At 35.5% G+C, this 15,806-nt stretch overlaps 2 protein-coding genes across 3 annotated transcripts in view; both read right to left on the bottom strand.

The window, feature by feature from the left end:
- Window positions 1-2,502: 2,502 nt before the first annotated feature.
- LOC131003212 (UDP-glycosyltransferase 73E1-like) lies at window positions 2,503-4,517 on the bottom strand. Its single transcript, XM_057929685.1, has one exon. The coding sequence runs from the start codon at window positions 4,043-4,045 to the stop codon at window positions 2,591-2,593; it is 1,455 nt and encodes a 484-aa protein (XP_057785668.1). The 5' UTR covers window positions 4,046-4,517; the 3' UTR covers window positions 2,503-2,590.
- Window positions 4,518-9,443: 4,926 nt separating this feature from the next.
- Window positions 9,444-15,806, bottom strand: part of LOC131003214 (protein SHOOT GRAVITROPISM 6) — a 31,809-nt gene continuing 25,446 nt past the window's right edge. For both annotated transcript variants that reach the window (XM_057929688.1, XM_057929689.1), the window contains 14 exons: window positions 15,506-15,687; window positions 15,308-15,430; window positions 15,142-15,202; window positions 14,969-15,064; window positions 14,083-14,183; window positions 12,831-12,936; window positions 11,937-12,050; window positions 11,777-11,851; window positions 11,567-11,665; window positions 10,786-10,857; window positions 10,587-10,672; window positions 10,403-10,496; window positions 10,146-10,253; window positions 9,444-10,071 (listed from right to left, as the gene is read on the bottom strand). In XM_057929688.1, coding sequence (XP_057785671.1) covers window positions 9,892-10,071; window positions 10,146-10,253; window positions 10,403-10,496; window positions 10,587-10,672; window positions 10,786-10,857; window positions 11,567-11,665; window positions 11,777-11,851; window positions 11,937-12,050; window positions 12,831-12,936; window positions 14,083-14,183; window positions 14,969-15,064; window positions 15,142-15,202; window positions 15,308-15,430; window positions 15,506-15,687 — 1,497 coding nt within the window. In that variant the 3' untranslated portion in view covers window positions 9,444-9,891. The remainder of the gene's footprint in view (window positions 10,072-10,145; window positions 10,254-10,402; window positions 10,497-10,586; window positions 10,673-10,785; window positions 10,858-11,566; window positions 11,666-11,776; window positions 11,852-11,936; window positions 12,051-12,830; window positions 12,937-14,082; window positions 14,184-14,968; window positions 15,065-15,141; window positions 15,203-15,307; window positions 15,431-15,505; window positions 15,688-15,806) is intronic.

The raw sequence follows: 15,806 nt of genomic DNA, 5'->3' as shown, positions 1-15,806 counted from the left end.
TTCAAGATTCTTAGTAAGAATCTTATAATTATAACTTAAGAATGTTAATTACCTTAGTGATTTTCTCATCAATCATCACTAATCCAAGATTATTACTAAGAATTCAAGATTCTTAGTGAGAATCTTATAATTATAAATTAAGAATGTTAATTTGATTAGTGATTCACTCATCACTCATCACTAATATAATATTATTACTAATATTATTATTAATCTAATAATAATCTAATATTATTATTAAGAATTGAAGATTCTTAGTAAGAAACTTATAATTATAACTTAAAAATGTTAATTTGATTAGTGATTCACTCATCACTAATCTAAGATAATATTTCTAGTAAGAATTCAAGATTCTTACTAGATTGATAAAATACTTATGGTGTATAAACTAGATTGAAAAAAAAAAAAAAAAATGAAAATTAATAATAAATTAATAAATAAATATTTTTCTGATATAAAAATAAGAACGGAAACGAGCCCAATCCGTAATTAACAATATTTTTTGGATATTATCTCGACATATACTAAGGTTATGAATATATATGATATTGTATATTGAAGTAGACTTTAAATGAATTAATAGATACTATATATATCAATAATACGAGTGTTCTGTACTGGTGATCATTCGAAAAGAACTTCAAGGTTAAGCGTGCTTGACTTAGAGCACAACTAAGATGGGTGACCTACTGGGAAGTTCGTATAAATTATGCAATACTGTATAAATACGAAAATAAATTGTGGATATACGATAAAATAAATAAATAAAATAAATAAATAAAAAAAATAAATAAAAATAAAAAAAAATAAAATAAAAAAATATTACCTAGGGCAAAATGCCGTCGGTAACGGCATATTGCCGTCGGTAATTACCGACGGCATTTTGCCCTCGGTAATATCTTGACCAACTCCGGCGGTGGCGCTCCGGTGGAAATTACCGACGGCGGTGGCGCCGCCGCTAATTAGCGACGGCATTTGCCGTCGGTAATTTTCCGGCAACTCTCCCGCCGTTCAACGGCGGAAATACCGGCGGCGAAGCCGCCGTTAATTGCCGGCGGCGGCCGATCGCCGTCGGTAATGGAGTTGCCGACGAACCGTTTAGCGACGGCGAGTTGCCGCCGGTAACGCCGCCGGTAACACTATTTACCGGCGGCCGTCTTTTGTTACCGACGGCATTTCGCCGTCGGTAATCTACGATTTTTTTGTAGTGTCAACTGAAGAATAAATTTGAACAAATAATTAAGTTAAAGTAATATAGATCTAGTTGATATTATACCAAAAAGCTTATGTTAAACTACTGTAGATACAGCAACAGATATACGGTGTCGTATAATGACAATATTGGTGATAAATTTAAATTTAAGTAGGATATGATATATGGCATTAACTATGGTATGGTATGATCGATGGTGATAATTTCAAGTATGAAAATTGTCTGACATGGCACTGCATGCCCCTAAAATTACTTTGAACTTTTTCGATGAATATCGAATCTTCTAAAGATGTGGTGGAGAAATATTTGCTCAGATAAGCATAAATGTGAATGATGAAAGACAAACATAACTTTAATTGCCGCTGAGTATATGGACAAAAATATTTACAATTTCTCTGTTAATTTACGTAAGTGCTTACATGAGCATTGGTTCGAAAATTCTGTTTGGAATTAAGTGATCCGCAAATGCTACTTTAATTGTAAGTTGACGCCCACAACCGTGAGACGCAATCGAATGAGATAATTTTCTAAATAATTGTGTAGTACTCCCCCGTCCCAAACGAAATGGCCTATTTCTTTTCGGCACGTAGATTAAGAAATGTGTATAAAGTAGATAAAGTGGGTTGGTGGAAATTATTTAAATATTAAGTGTAGAGAGAGAGTGTATTGCCAAAAAAGGAAACATGACATTTCGTTTGGAACAGCCCAAAAAGGAAAACAGGACATTTCGTTTGGGACGGAGGGAGTAGTATTTTATATTGAAAAAAGATGTATTTATAAATATTACTATCATGCAGAAGTTTCATAATATATATGAAAATAGGATAAAAATATTATGATTTATGAAATATTAAATTTTTTATTTTTTTTCCACTCGTCATGTAATTTAACATTATAATTATTTTAATAATTATTTTTTTTGTTTATTATTAATTTTATTAAAAAAGAAATACTATATATAATAACTTTGAATTAATTAACCAAAATAATTCATTATTAATTTAAATAAATATAAAAAAATAATTACAAACTCTAATTGGATGAGTGAACCCTTACTAATTACTTCCTATGTCCTCCAATTCGTGTTCTAATTTGATATTTTGGTCTGTCCATCAATTCGTGTCCTACTCATTTTTAGTAATTATTTCCTTAACAAACAAATCACTTTTTCTTAAAAGTCGTATTCCTTCTCCCCTCAACAAATAAATAATAGTATATTTTTAAAAAAAAAATCCGTGGAAGCACTAATGGAGTATCTTTTCATCATATTAAAGCATAATAAATTAAAATTAAATAAAATTAAAATTTATAATAAATTGAGAGTAATATATAGTGGGAGATAGGAATTCACTTGTGGAACGCTAGCTTGTCGGATGATTAATTCTTGTAGATGAAATCCGTAATATCCTGAATTAGGGTTGTAATATTTTGATAAGAAGATCCTCCTTCCTTGACCGACCTCCTAGCCCTTTCTCCCAGCTCCCGCGCCCTCTTCCTTCTCTCACTTCCCTCCACTCTCTCATCCATCACCCTCTCAACAGCCTCTCTGATCCCCTCCCTCCTCACCATATCCTCAACCTTCTCCTCCTCCTCCTCCCCCAGATGCACCACCCTTCTCGCCCCCACGCTCACGCCAATCTCGTGCACCTCCACCACCACTTTCTCATTCATGAACTGCTCCGCGAAGATCGGCCACGTCACCATCGGCACCCCCGCCGAGATCCCCTCGAGAGTCGAGTTCCATCCACAGTGCGTCAGGAACGCCCCCACCGCGGGGTGCCCCAGGATGGCCATCTGGGGCGCCCACCCCCGCAGCAAAAACCCTCTCCCCTTTACCCTCTCCTCGATCCCGTCGCCGCTGATCCATCTCTCCATCTCCGGATTTTCTTTCAGAACCAACAGAAACTCACGGCCCGAATCCTCCAACCCTAGGGCGAGCTCCGCGAACTGGGCGGCGGAGAGGCGGCTGAGGCTGCCGAGGCAGGCGTAGACGACGCTCCCGGGCTTCTTATCATCCAGCCATTTCAAGCAGTCGTGATCGGACACGGCATCGTCGTGATCCTCTTCGTTGCAGAGGGATAACGACAACGATAACGGCCCGATGCACCAAATCCTTCCTCTTCCCAGCTTGCGAAACTCATCGATGTAGCGATGTTCGAGCTCGTGGAAGGTGTTGACGACCATGCCGTAAGATAGAAGCTCCGTCTCCCTCACGCGCTCGCGGTGGCCCTTGTCGTCGCTGGGGCCGGGATTGAACAATGCCGGCAGCTGGGATCGGCTGAACTCGATCTTATCCGGGAAATTGGGGACGTGGAAAAGCTGCGTGGGATCGGGTGTTTGGTATATCTTGGAGGTGTAGAGATGGTGAGTGACTAGTTGAGTGAAGCAGCTCATGCCGTCGAAGACTAACCTCGGAATCTTCAAAGCGTCGCACGTTTGGACGGTCCACATGAGGTTCTTGTCGGAGAGGATGCAGGTGGGAGGAGGCGAGAGGCGTTGCAGCACGGCTTCGACGGGTTTCTGCAGCAGCTTGGTGGCGTTTAAGAAGTTGGGGAGAAGGGTGAAGGACGGGAGGAGGTCGGCGCTCTCGCAGCCGGGCGGGAGGCCGGCCTCGTCGCAGGGGAAGCGGACTTTGAGGAGGCGGATCGGGAGGCCGGAGGCGGCGATAGTTGAGCTGAAGCGGGAGGCGTCGAGGTGAGTGACGACGATGGAGACGTGGACGCCGCGTTTGGCTACAAGTTTGGCCAATTGAATCATGGGGATTATGTGACCCGGCGACATTAATGGGACCAATATGAAGTTTGGAGAGTCGGATTCGGAAGCCATGGACATGGTTTTCTTTAATTTCGGTTTTTTTCTTTTAAATTTGATATTCTAAAAATATTTATTTCCCTCCCACTATGTGTATGGATAGATGTTGAGAAGAGGCAAAATATATGGGATATGGGTGAGGTATGCTTTAGTCAAATGAAAATGGATATTTTATTACATGTTCACATTATTGTTTATTTGTTGGGTTAGAGTGGGTGCATCTTTCGAATTGTGAGGACGTAGGTGGGATTTCACAGTGTGACAGCAAATTTAGTCAATTTAATAATATCAGTAAAGTTAGTAAGTTGATAGGGTTTGTTCACGACAAACAGTTAGGCGATGTATGGAGCTCAGTGAGCTGATAAAGAGTTGTTAGCTGACGCGAGTTTGTTGATGAAGTTAGTTATGTGATGAAATTTGTTAATTTATGATGGTTATATTTATTTTTAAATATAATTATAGTCATGATTAGTACAAATAGTGGTTCTGTTTCATTCATTTTATAAGTATATGATGATAAGATGAGAGAAAATAGTTAGAGTGAAAGAGAAAGAGAATATATAACATGTTTATGTGATCGAAAATTTATTTTTGCTCGATCTTATGAATTGATATAATAATATTATACCAAAAAACTTAATTATGTCGAACTACTGTAAATACAGCAATAGATAATACGGTATTGTATTATATATATATGACATTGGTGATAAATTTAAGTAGGATATGATATGGTATGATCGATGGTAATAATTAAAATATGAAAATTGTCTGACAGGAAACTGCCACTAAAATTATTTGGAACTTCTTCGATGAAAATCGAATCTTCTAAACATGTAGCAAGGTGATCTTGAGCACAAGTGGTGGAGAAATATTTGCTCAGAAAAGCATAAATGTGAATGATGAAAGACAAACAAAACTTTGCCTCAGAGTATATGGACAAAAATATTTACAATTTCGCTGTTAATTTACGTAAGTGCTTACATGAGCATTAGCTCGAAAATTCTGTTTGGAATTGTGTGATATCCTCAAATGCTGCTTCGATTGTAACGCCCTCAACTGTCAACACACCTCTAAGTTTGTCATAAATGCTATATAATTATCATTAAGAGCATTGGTAACGCCTTACACGATCCAGCCTAATCGTGTAAGGCGTTGCAGCCTAGCTTTACTCGTGTATTACACGATAGATCGTGTATACACAATAGCCCCAAATTTCGACGCGTGTTCTACACGCGCCGAAGAAAAAAAAAATCGAAGTTTGAGATTAAATTATGTCTTTTTTTTTTGTAATTTTTAAGATTTTTATTTTAATGCAATTTTAATTATTAGTCAAATGTGTTATTTAAATTTGAACAATTAAATTAAAATGAAAAGCATAAAAAACAAAACTAAAAAAATCATGTAGGTTATCATGTAACCCCAATGCGGCCTCCTTACTCAATGTGATCCACCCTCATCAAGTAGGCTATCATATAAGCTATCATGTAGCCTCATTGTGGATGCTCTAAGTAAACATTATATATTAATATCGTTTACTTTATATGATTGCTCATAGAAATTATGACTAAAAAATATATAAATTCTAAAAAAAATTATAATTTTCACCCGACTTTCAATTAAGCCAAACTCTATATTGATCATGTTTATATCAATCCACGAGCTAAGGTTTCTATATCAAACTCTATGTTGGGCAGCTTGACCTTTGGAGGAAATAATCGACTTGATTTATTTATTCCAAAGGAAATTAGAATTTCTCATACCCCTTTAGCATGGAAAGCAATCTACTTCGTCCGTCCCTAAAAATTAGGACTTTATTATTACTTTCTTCGTCCCATATGGATAAGCTGATTGAAATTTTTACAAAGATTAAAAAAAATAATTGAAAATGAAAATATATAAGTAAATTTCCTAGTATGCCCATATTTATTATTTAAAGATGTATTAAAGTGGGAGAAAATTAAAGAATTAAATAGGAATATAATAATAAATGAGTAAAAAAACATTACTCCCTCCGTCCACAATTTAAAGCCCTACTTGCTCTTAAATTTTTGTCCACAAATTAAAGCCCTATTTTGCTTTTTGTACTTTTTTACTCTTCTTCTTTTCTTATATTTACTACCCTTTGTCACTAATGGACCCACCTTAAAACATTTTTATCATTTTTATATTCTATATTTACTACACTTTATCACTAGTGGACCCACTCACAACACCTTTATCACTTTAGTCAACTACCCTTATATTTCATCAACATCAACTTTTTCAGCTTTCTTAGTCTCTGTGCCCACACCAAAGTGTGGCATTAAATTGTGGACAAACTTTTTATAGAAACAAGCCTATATAAATGGGACATTCAAAAAAGGAAAACAAGCCTAAGCATATGGGACGGAGGGAGTATATCGGAATATCCCTGAAAATTATGACATTTACTTATTTGGTAATGACTTCATAAATTTTCCATTTCACTATTTATGAAAATGTGTGAGACTCAATCTCCACTCAAACATAATTACCATATTTTTGTTAAAAATTCGTACCATTTCTTTTGGATCTCAATTTTTAAAAACCCATACCTAGGGATGGCAACGGGCCGGATCTGGCCAATACCAGATCCAGATCCGTTTTCATATACCATATCCAGATCCATAGATCTGAAAAATTTGGATCCAGATCCAGATCCGTCAGATCCGCGGGTCCACGGGTCCAGATCCATGGATATATTATTTTTAAATTAAATTAAAAAAAATTCACAAAATCAATAACATCTAATTTCCATCATGAAAAATATAACACAAAATATTTTTATCTAATTACTTTTAGTTTTTATTCTTTTGAATATAATTTATTTATTATTTTTAATTTAGTTAATATTATTAGTAAACTAAATATAAAATATAAAAATATATATAAAATAAAACGGATCCACGGGTCGGATCTGGGCCGGATCCGGATCTAAAATTTTAAGATCCAGATCCAGATTCGTTTTCAAAATTGAGATCCAGATCCAAATCCAAATTCGTCGGGTCCAAAAAATTGAGATCCAGATCCGTAAAAATGGATTTAGATCCACAGATCTGGACCGGGTCCAAGATCCACTACCATCCCTACCCATACCATCTTCTTTGGGTATTAATTTTTAAGAACAACAGAGGGAGTAATTATTAATAATGTCAATTTCATAATTGAATGAGGAAATAGAGACGTGGTCTATAAAATCTCTTTTTCGAAAGGAGATAGAGAAAAGATAAAGGAAAATTAAAGTGTAGCGGTCACATTAGCTATCTCCATCCATCGAGATTCGAGATGATTATGATCCACATAAACCTAAACCACACAATAACATAATGACGAAATTCCTTGGAAAATGTTGCCACACAACAAAAATAACTAACTATCAAACTCTCATCATAGCGTGGATATTGGTCCAGTCTTTCTTTTCTCCGACTCCCTACTTGCTATCCATGTGCTTCAGGATGAGAGGGGAGGGTCTGATTCTCTCTGTGATGATTTGTGGGAGGTCTTTGAGCATGCGCGCAAGTACGTGGTGTTGGAGTTTTGTCATGCTCGAAGAAGTGCAAATAGAGCGGCTCATGCTTTAGCTGCTTCTGCTGTGGTTTCTCAGGGTGAGCAAACGTTGGACGTCAAACTTTCCTGTTTGGCTTCTTGATATTGTAAACTCTGATTTGGTTTGATTTATATGATATGCCTTTTCCCTCAAAAAAAAAAAAACTATCAAACTCTCAGATCGCATTAATTACAAGAACTAATTTGAGTTTTCTTGCTAATTACCCGGCCCTTCCCATAAATATACATAATTGATCATGACACGAATATCAATAATAATTTATTTGAAATATTGATAATAGAAAAAGGGTTCCACATTTAGGGTATTATTATGTAGATTGTGAGTAAATAATACTATAAATTATAAAAATAAAATTGTAAAAATTATATGTGAAATAATTTTTAAAAATAGAGCGTGTGTAAATTTAGAGACATTCTAAACAAATAAAGGTATATATGCATAAATATGGGATATGTATGGAGTATATAATTTCAACCGAATATTTCTAGAAGATTTCCAAGTAATTCCTTAATTAAAAATAAAACAAAGGGTTAACTACTAGGTGAAAATAATAATTAATTGAAATAGAGCTAATTGTAAAGCAGAAGAGGCAAAATACAAACATTTGGCAGACCATGCATATCCTCTTCCACTCAATTTATGTGTGGTCCTCTTGTAGTGGGGTTGGATGATTTATTTAAATCTCAATCAAGTAAGGCTTTTTAGTGGTGTATAGGGTGAAAAGTTCTACCCACCTTTAATAATATATGACAAAAATATTCACTTTGATGAGATAGATAAATAATGCAATCTCCCATCAGACACATTGACAAAAGTAGTAGATCCTAAGTATTTTTAATAAGTGGGCATTTCTGACATACGTCATATTAAAAGTGGACATAAATATTAACATTATATTTTACTCTAAAACTCACATGAGTTGATCAGTTTCAATCATAGGAATTAATATTACTATGGGTAACTTAGAGCATCCAGATTGGTGCATGTTGCTAACATATGAGCATCTTCATTAACTCAGACTTCCACCCCCAGAAATGCTTTTTAGGTACAAATAACCTTTTAGTGATATTAGCATAGATGACTAGCATTCACACGTAAGAAGAATTTGTTTAATAATGATGAGTGTAAGTTTATATTTTATTCATTTTGTAGTAACAATATCATTTTAATATATATTTTGAACCAATTATTAGATTTTTTAAAAATTAAATTGAAAAAACTCATTAGAATTTAATATAAAAAATTAATTTTGTTGTCTTTAAAAAAATACTACAAAAAAAGAGAGATTGATATGAGATTCATGTTTATTTGCTATGCTTCATCTTTTACATAATTAATTTTAGAACTGATGATTATAGCAAAATTAAACTTCTAATAAAATTATTAAATAAATCATAATTATTAAAATATAAAACATAAACCATAATATATTTTTAGATTTATTATATGTATGATATATTAAATTACATAGCTGACCTTAAATTAAATACATATTAGAAATCTATTAGGCAAATCAAATTTTGTAAATTAAGGCTCTTTTGTAATAGGGGTATAGATTCTTAGTTTTCATGCCTTTTGCTAACCAAATTCATTGTTAAATTTGTAACTAATATATTATGGACTATCGTGGGATGTTATGGACATTTCTTAGACTATTTATTAAAAAAAAAAAAAAAAAAAAACATACCTTAAAATAAAATAAAAAGGTTAAAAATATATGGCTCCAATAAAGCAATTATGTATACTTTCGTAACTCATTGTTGTATATTACTAGATTGACCATGGCACCAAACAAAAAATATTATCAATATAATTGCTGTACATTTGGCATAAAAAATAAATTAAAGCATTATAATATAAAGATCCCAAACTCCTAAAATGTCAAAAGGGGGAAGTTTTGCAACATATGTGCAGTGAGGTGTTTCCATTTAAAGATCAAAAACTTAGACAAACTAGTGCATTAGAACAGAGTCACTAAGCTGCAAGAAAATATTACCTAAGTCCCAACTGCTATACATCAAAAAGTTACACACAAATACACTCGTATATACACAAATGAATCAAATCACTCGGTATATATACAATCACACTTGAGTTGAACGATTTCAAGAGATTCAAAAACCATCTCTTTTGTCACCACCCGAAAGCACTTAGTAGAACCATCTTCACTGTAGGCACACGACATCTCTTACTAGACCGTTGTCATCTTACCTTCATCATGTGTGAATCCTACATGGTCGAGAGATCAACAAATCTGCAGTCTTCTTGCATCTGTGCTTCATGACCTCCGAGAAGATTCCGTTTCGCGTCCTACAAGGAGCGAATCTGGTGGATCTAGACGAGTGGATTTCCAAGAGGAATTGGTTGACTTTAGTAGCAAACCGAGGGCCAAAGAACCTGTTGCTCTCACAATTGCATCTGAAGATCGATGTATCTTCCCAATCAACATGCCGAAAACCTATAACCAAGACGATATGTAACTTTGAAATTTCATGGGACTAACAGAAGAATTGTAGTGCAGCAGATGAATACCTGACTTAAGTAAAGGGTGGAGATATGCTGAACACTTGAGAAAGCAATTATACTACTACACAAATAAATGGCATTTGCTTGAATTACTGGCCATGGTGCCTCAAAAGCCTGCACATATACAACCCGACTAACTTAGAATATCATGCTTTTCAATAACTCTATATTGTGACGCACTACATAGAAATTAGTGACATGGATGAAAACCATGTAAATAGTTCACAATTATGTAAAAGAGTATCTCGTTAGCAAATGCATACCTGTATTAGTGATGCCATGTAAGTATCAATCCTGGAAGACATACGTTGAGTGAATAGCCTTGCAATATCTCTAAGAAAGTCTTCATAGTCACCTCTGAGGAAGATTTTGTAGAACAAAAGGAGAAAAGTGAGTTCATAAAAAAGCAATCAAATAAAGCTCAGGTTGGGATCTGTTAATACATACCTATGATCGGAGCTAAACCTATGTGTGTTGGCAAGAGCAACCATACTATCAAGTTCCAGCAAAGGAGCAATGCGCTTGAATGTGTTCTGACAGATAAAAAAGTAAATTACAAAATCAACAAATCATTAGAAACCTACGGAAAAACCCATAATATCTTGTTGAAGGCACTGAAGATGAGATTCTCTGAAGAATTCTCTACCCGGCAAGCTCGTCGCACGCCAAGATCATCATCATGCAGATGCAAGACCAAGCGCGGAAAGGCAGCAAGAATCTAATAACATAAGATGAATCAAATTTTAAAATCTTGGAAATCATTGCAAAGTACAAATATATACCTAGAAAACTAATACTGTAGCAAAATATTCACTTTTGCACCACATAGAGCTCAAAAGCTGGACATACGCCTAGAAAAATATACTGTAGTAAAAGCTACCACTGCAGGAAAGAACTTGCAATTGGCAACTACCACATTAGTGGGACAGCTTAAGTGGGAATATTCTGCAAACTCTATATCTACTAGACTATTATCTGGAATATGGAAAAGAGTGGTTTTATTTATGAATACACCTACTCAAACCCTGTGTCATTTAGTTGTTGAAAACCCGATTACATGATCCTTAAAACATAATGACTGTATTATTTTTTTTACTTTTTATGTTTTTAGAATAATGAGTGTATTATTGAAATGTCACCTTTGGTAAAAATCAATCTTTCCAAATGCTCCCTCCGTCCCATAAGAAAGTATCACATTTTCCATTTTCAACCCATAAGCAAGTATCACTTCCAATTTGGGACATGCCCCAACTTTCTCTTTTTCACCACAACCACTCATTTATACATAACCCCACAATCAATTCAACTACAACCACTCATTTCCACTCAACACATTATCTACCAACCTTTTCTTAAAACCCGTGTCATCCCATATGTGATACTTTCTTACGGGACGGAGGGAGTATCAAGTAAGCAAAATAACATACCTGCTCACGAAAAGCATCACGTTGTGGCCCAATACCATACGTGCTTATTGCCCCAAATGCTGCAAATGCATTAGCTCGAATCTTTGCATTCATGCATACCTATTGCAAGCCAAAAGGGAAAAGTATTGAAAAACTTACTAGAGGCAACCAACAGTTCTCACCAAATCTAGACCTCAGAAAACTATGATGCAGGAGTATTGATAAACTTACTTGAAGATTACGTAACCTAACTGAAAGATTAAATAAAATGGGTTCTACAGCTTCAGTGGAAGCAGATCCAAGGACCTAAGAAGGTCATTAGTAGCAGAACAAGTGAGATTCTTAATTGTGGTAAGGACTAGTTAACGGAGTAAAATATGAGATATATCACCGTTAGCAAGCACGAGACAGCCGTTAGCTGTACTGATTCATCCGGGTCATCAAGTAAAGCAACAATAACACTCAGAATCTGAATGGTATACTGGATAACACGAACTGGTGGCATCTGCATGAAATGCAGGCAAGTGATCCTTATAAAAAAATCCAGAAGACTAATTGTAAAAATCACCAATAGTCTCAAATCATGTCCATATAGCAGCATGCATCTCGATTACTTGATTCCAAAATAAGAGGCTTCAAAATTAAAAGGACAAAGGAGAAGTTTGCAAGATGCAGCGCACTAGCATTGCCTACATATATGCGAAAATCTATACAATTCAAAAAGAGGCAGGTAGCTGGTTACTGCTAAGGTGGATTTTTGGGTACCAAAAGTACTACACATAGCATATCAGGGTATATAGTGTAGAAAAGCAATTGACAAGACCCAAATGAGAAAGGAATGGATATCAAGAAAAGTACGCTTGCCAAAAAGATTGATATCTTCCTCCACAGCATTAGACCATTTTCAACCACCCACACCATCATACCCTGCCTCCCTCGACACCCTTCTATAACTACAAAATTGTATCAGCTGCTATCATTAGCATCCCCAACTGCTTATGTGCAAAAGGAAACATTGAGTGCACAGCAATTGTTAAAATCTGTCAAACTTCTAGTTTCCATTGCTTGCATAAAGGATGAAGACTTTTTAGATCAAAAGGCATGCAAACAAGCAGCAAAACTTCAAATTTCATGAGACAAAAGTTGTTGAAAGATGGTGACCTAAGAAAGAGTTTTGAGTTTATTCTTAAGACGAGGGACTGAGAATTGTGGATCTGTCAAAGTTGAAGCACCATAAATTTGTAACCTTTTTTCAAGTAATATGGTTATTACTATGATCAACTACCTGAACAAGTCCTCTTAGACAAAGGCGTCTAACATTTGGAGAATCATCTGAAACATGTCGAGTCAATCCTTCAACCAGCTGCTCCAACAAAGGACCAAAACTCTCACTGCAGAACGATAAACCTCAGCAAGAGATGTTGATATTTGAGAGCAAGAAAAAGTTTAACTTGAGCTGGACCAACAACCATCTACTCAAGAAACATAATTTAACTCTAAAACCAGGGGGAGGGGAAGAAAAAACATTTGAACCATAGTTATAATGAGGCTAAGTAGGACCAACAATCTCTATTTTTCACCAAAACAGAAAGAAAAGGAGACAGAGCTTTTATGAATACGAGTACAACAGGTCATTACTCATTACATTGCATGACAAACTTCGTGTACTAGTATTCTAATAAGAAAAACTCAGTTCAAAATACGAGGGATGGAGCATTCTTTATTGGTAAAGGATCGAGCTGTCACCTTATCCTGCTCAGGTTTTGATTGGTGAAAATTTTCAGTTGAGGGGCTACCTGAAGGCAACTTAACTTAGTTGTGCTCTCAAGTTTGGTAGGGGTTTGGGATGTAGGTTATGTTATTTTTATTGGACTGGAAGCATCTCCACTTGTTTTCACCAAACTATCTGGAAATTATTTGTGATTCAGCTGTTCCTTATCTTTCAAGTGATGTAATTTGATATGGTGGCAAGACCTTCCAGATCTTTCATAGAATGATAGAACCATTACTATGTTGAATCATCAATGTTGACAGCAGGTCACTCGTAACATTTCCAGTAAATCAGTTTCCACAATGTGATCAATAAATTAGTATCTAAAGAAAAGGTATAACTAAATTTAGATTTATTTCTCAATCCCTGAAAGTGACACAAGGCAATTTGCTCAAAAAACAGCAATTGCATAAGATTTCATAGCCTAGTTCAATACAAATTTGAGAAAGAAATGCTGCTAGCATGCTATGAAGCTTGCAATTGCCAAGCCATATAAAGGGTACACCAACCAAAACTTCCAGAAGGAAAAAAGTATTATACTACTAATAAAATTGTCAGGTGCACAAAAGCTTAAGTCTTAAGAAAACATATTTCACTGTTGATCATTTTCGGATAACTTGTATACACAAATCATCTCTTACAACCAATACAAATGGGAGTTCAGAAGACACTACTCTTACTAGCAAACTGAGAATCAGTAATAAGAGACATAAAACAAAGTCCGAGCATCTCATAGAGAGAGAAGGAGCAGGGGTCCTGAACATACCTAAACCTCACAAACTCTGACAGTGCAGCAGCTGCAGCTTCCCTCAGATACCTTGAGGGTCGATCCAGTGATTTACAAAGAATCAAAGAAATTATAGGGACCTGAGTCATGATAAATAAGTGAGGGTAAGAAGTCATAAAATAAAGAAGCAACTAGAAATAATCACTTCTGTATGAAATGTTCGTAACCTCACAAAGAGGAAACTGAAACTTGAGGCACTTAAATTTCAAAAAGTTATAGGAATAACAAGAACAGATCCAGACATCAGGAAGGATTTCTTTTTAATGTGATCCAATCTATCATATCTTTCTAATAAGCCAGCATCTTTCAAGAAATGAACTCCTGGAATTCTTTTCCTTTGAACTGTAGTCTATTGAGATGTATTATCCCGGGAAACATAAAAAGTTTTAGAAACATATGAACACATTTTGTACAAAAATAGCTCAGTAGTTTCGCAGCTTGATTTAACTCGTTATTTTGCATAAAATAGCATCAATATTTGACCAAAGACTGTACCTTAAAGTGTCAAAAATAACATAAAGAAATTTCAATTCTAGTTACTTTCAAATGTCAATATGGCTGCACCATAGTCCTGGCATTCTAATGAGGAACCATGAAGCACTTCAATAATGCCATGGCATGTATAAGGAACTCGCAGCAACCTACTCCAGAACTATTAGGACCAGGCATCACTAAATGCACAGCATAATAGATTTTAAACTAAATATACCACCTAAGGAGTGTCTGTCTCATATGTTCATTGTTTAGTTGAGAATTTCATGCACATAATTCAAAATCTACATCAGCTCCTATGGGTGGTTTTACAAGTATGCCATCAGTGTGATTCAAATTTAGCAGCAATTAGGAGTTTGGTGGCAATAACTACCTCTTTTGGCCTTTTTATGGAAATGCACCAAGCCAGGTCCCCGATTAGACCAATCCAGGTCTCCTCTTCATTTTGTTCCCTATCTCTGGCCAGAATCTGCATATAATTTTCTTTTCATTGCCTCTCAAACTCAAAACAATTGTGAAACTTCCACTAACTAGAGGCTAAAATACCTTCCCCATCTCCAGATCACCAACACATTCGCAAAATGCATTAAATGCAACCAGTAACGCACTGAAAGTCATATTTAGAAGATTAAACAAAAGAATGCAACGACATCAATTACTTTGGTTCTACTAGTGTGAAACTGTGAATGTCAAAAAAATATACTAGTATTACCGCAGTGGTTCCTGCTGGCCAGAATTAGATAAACTATGACAAATTCCTAAATGAAGCACAAGAGTTGCAAAGACCGCACCATAGGTTTGCTCCACAGACTTTTTTCCAACTCTCGCGCCGCCTCTGTATATACAAGAATAAACCATTCTCCATTGTAGACACTGATGGAGAAACATAATAGTGCAATTAAATATATACCTGAAAAAGGCAGTAAGAGCTATCACAGCAGCGTGCAGCACATTATCTTCTACATTACTTTCACCAACATTGTGGGAATTCTCCCCCTTAACTGAATCGCCTCGAAATATAGGCCTCTCATTCAGGATAGAAATTATATGCTCCAGGAATGAATATGAAAGAACTGCGTGCTGGGAAAATGCCTAATAATTTCAAGAAATAAAGGAAAATAAGGTACAACAGCTCAATAATGGCTATAACAACACACCCTCCACCCCACCCCAAACAAAAGGTGCTTTTTGGAAAAAATGCACCACCCAAT

This window comes from Salvia miltiorrhiza, unplaced genomic scaffold (genome assembly GCF_028751815.1).
Source record: "Salvia miltiorrhiza cultivar Shanhuang (shh) unplaced genomic scaffold, IMPLAD_Smil_shh original_scaffold_180_2, whole genome shotgun sequence".
Classification (NCBI taxonomy): Eukaryota; Viridiplantae; Streptophyta; class Magnoliopsida; order Lamiales; family Lamiaceae; genus Salvia; species Salvia miltiorrhiza.
The sequence above is the reverse complement of the archived record's forward strand: the minus strand, read 5'-3'. Positions and strand labels throughout refer to the sequence as shown.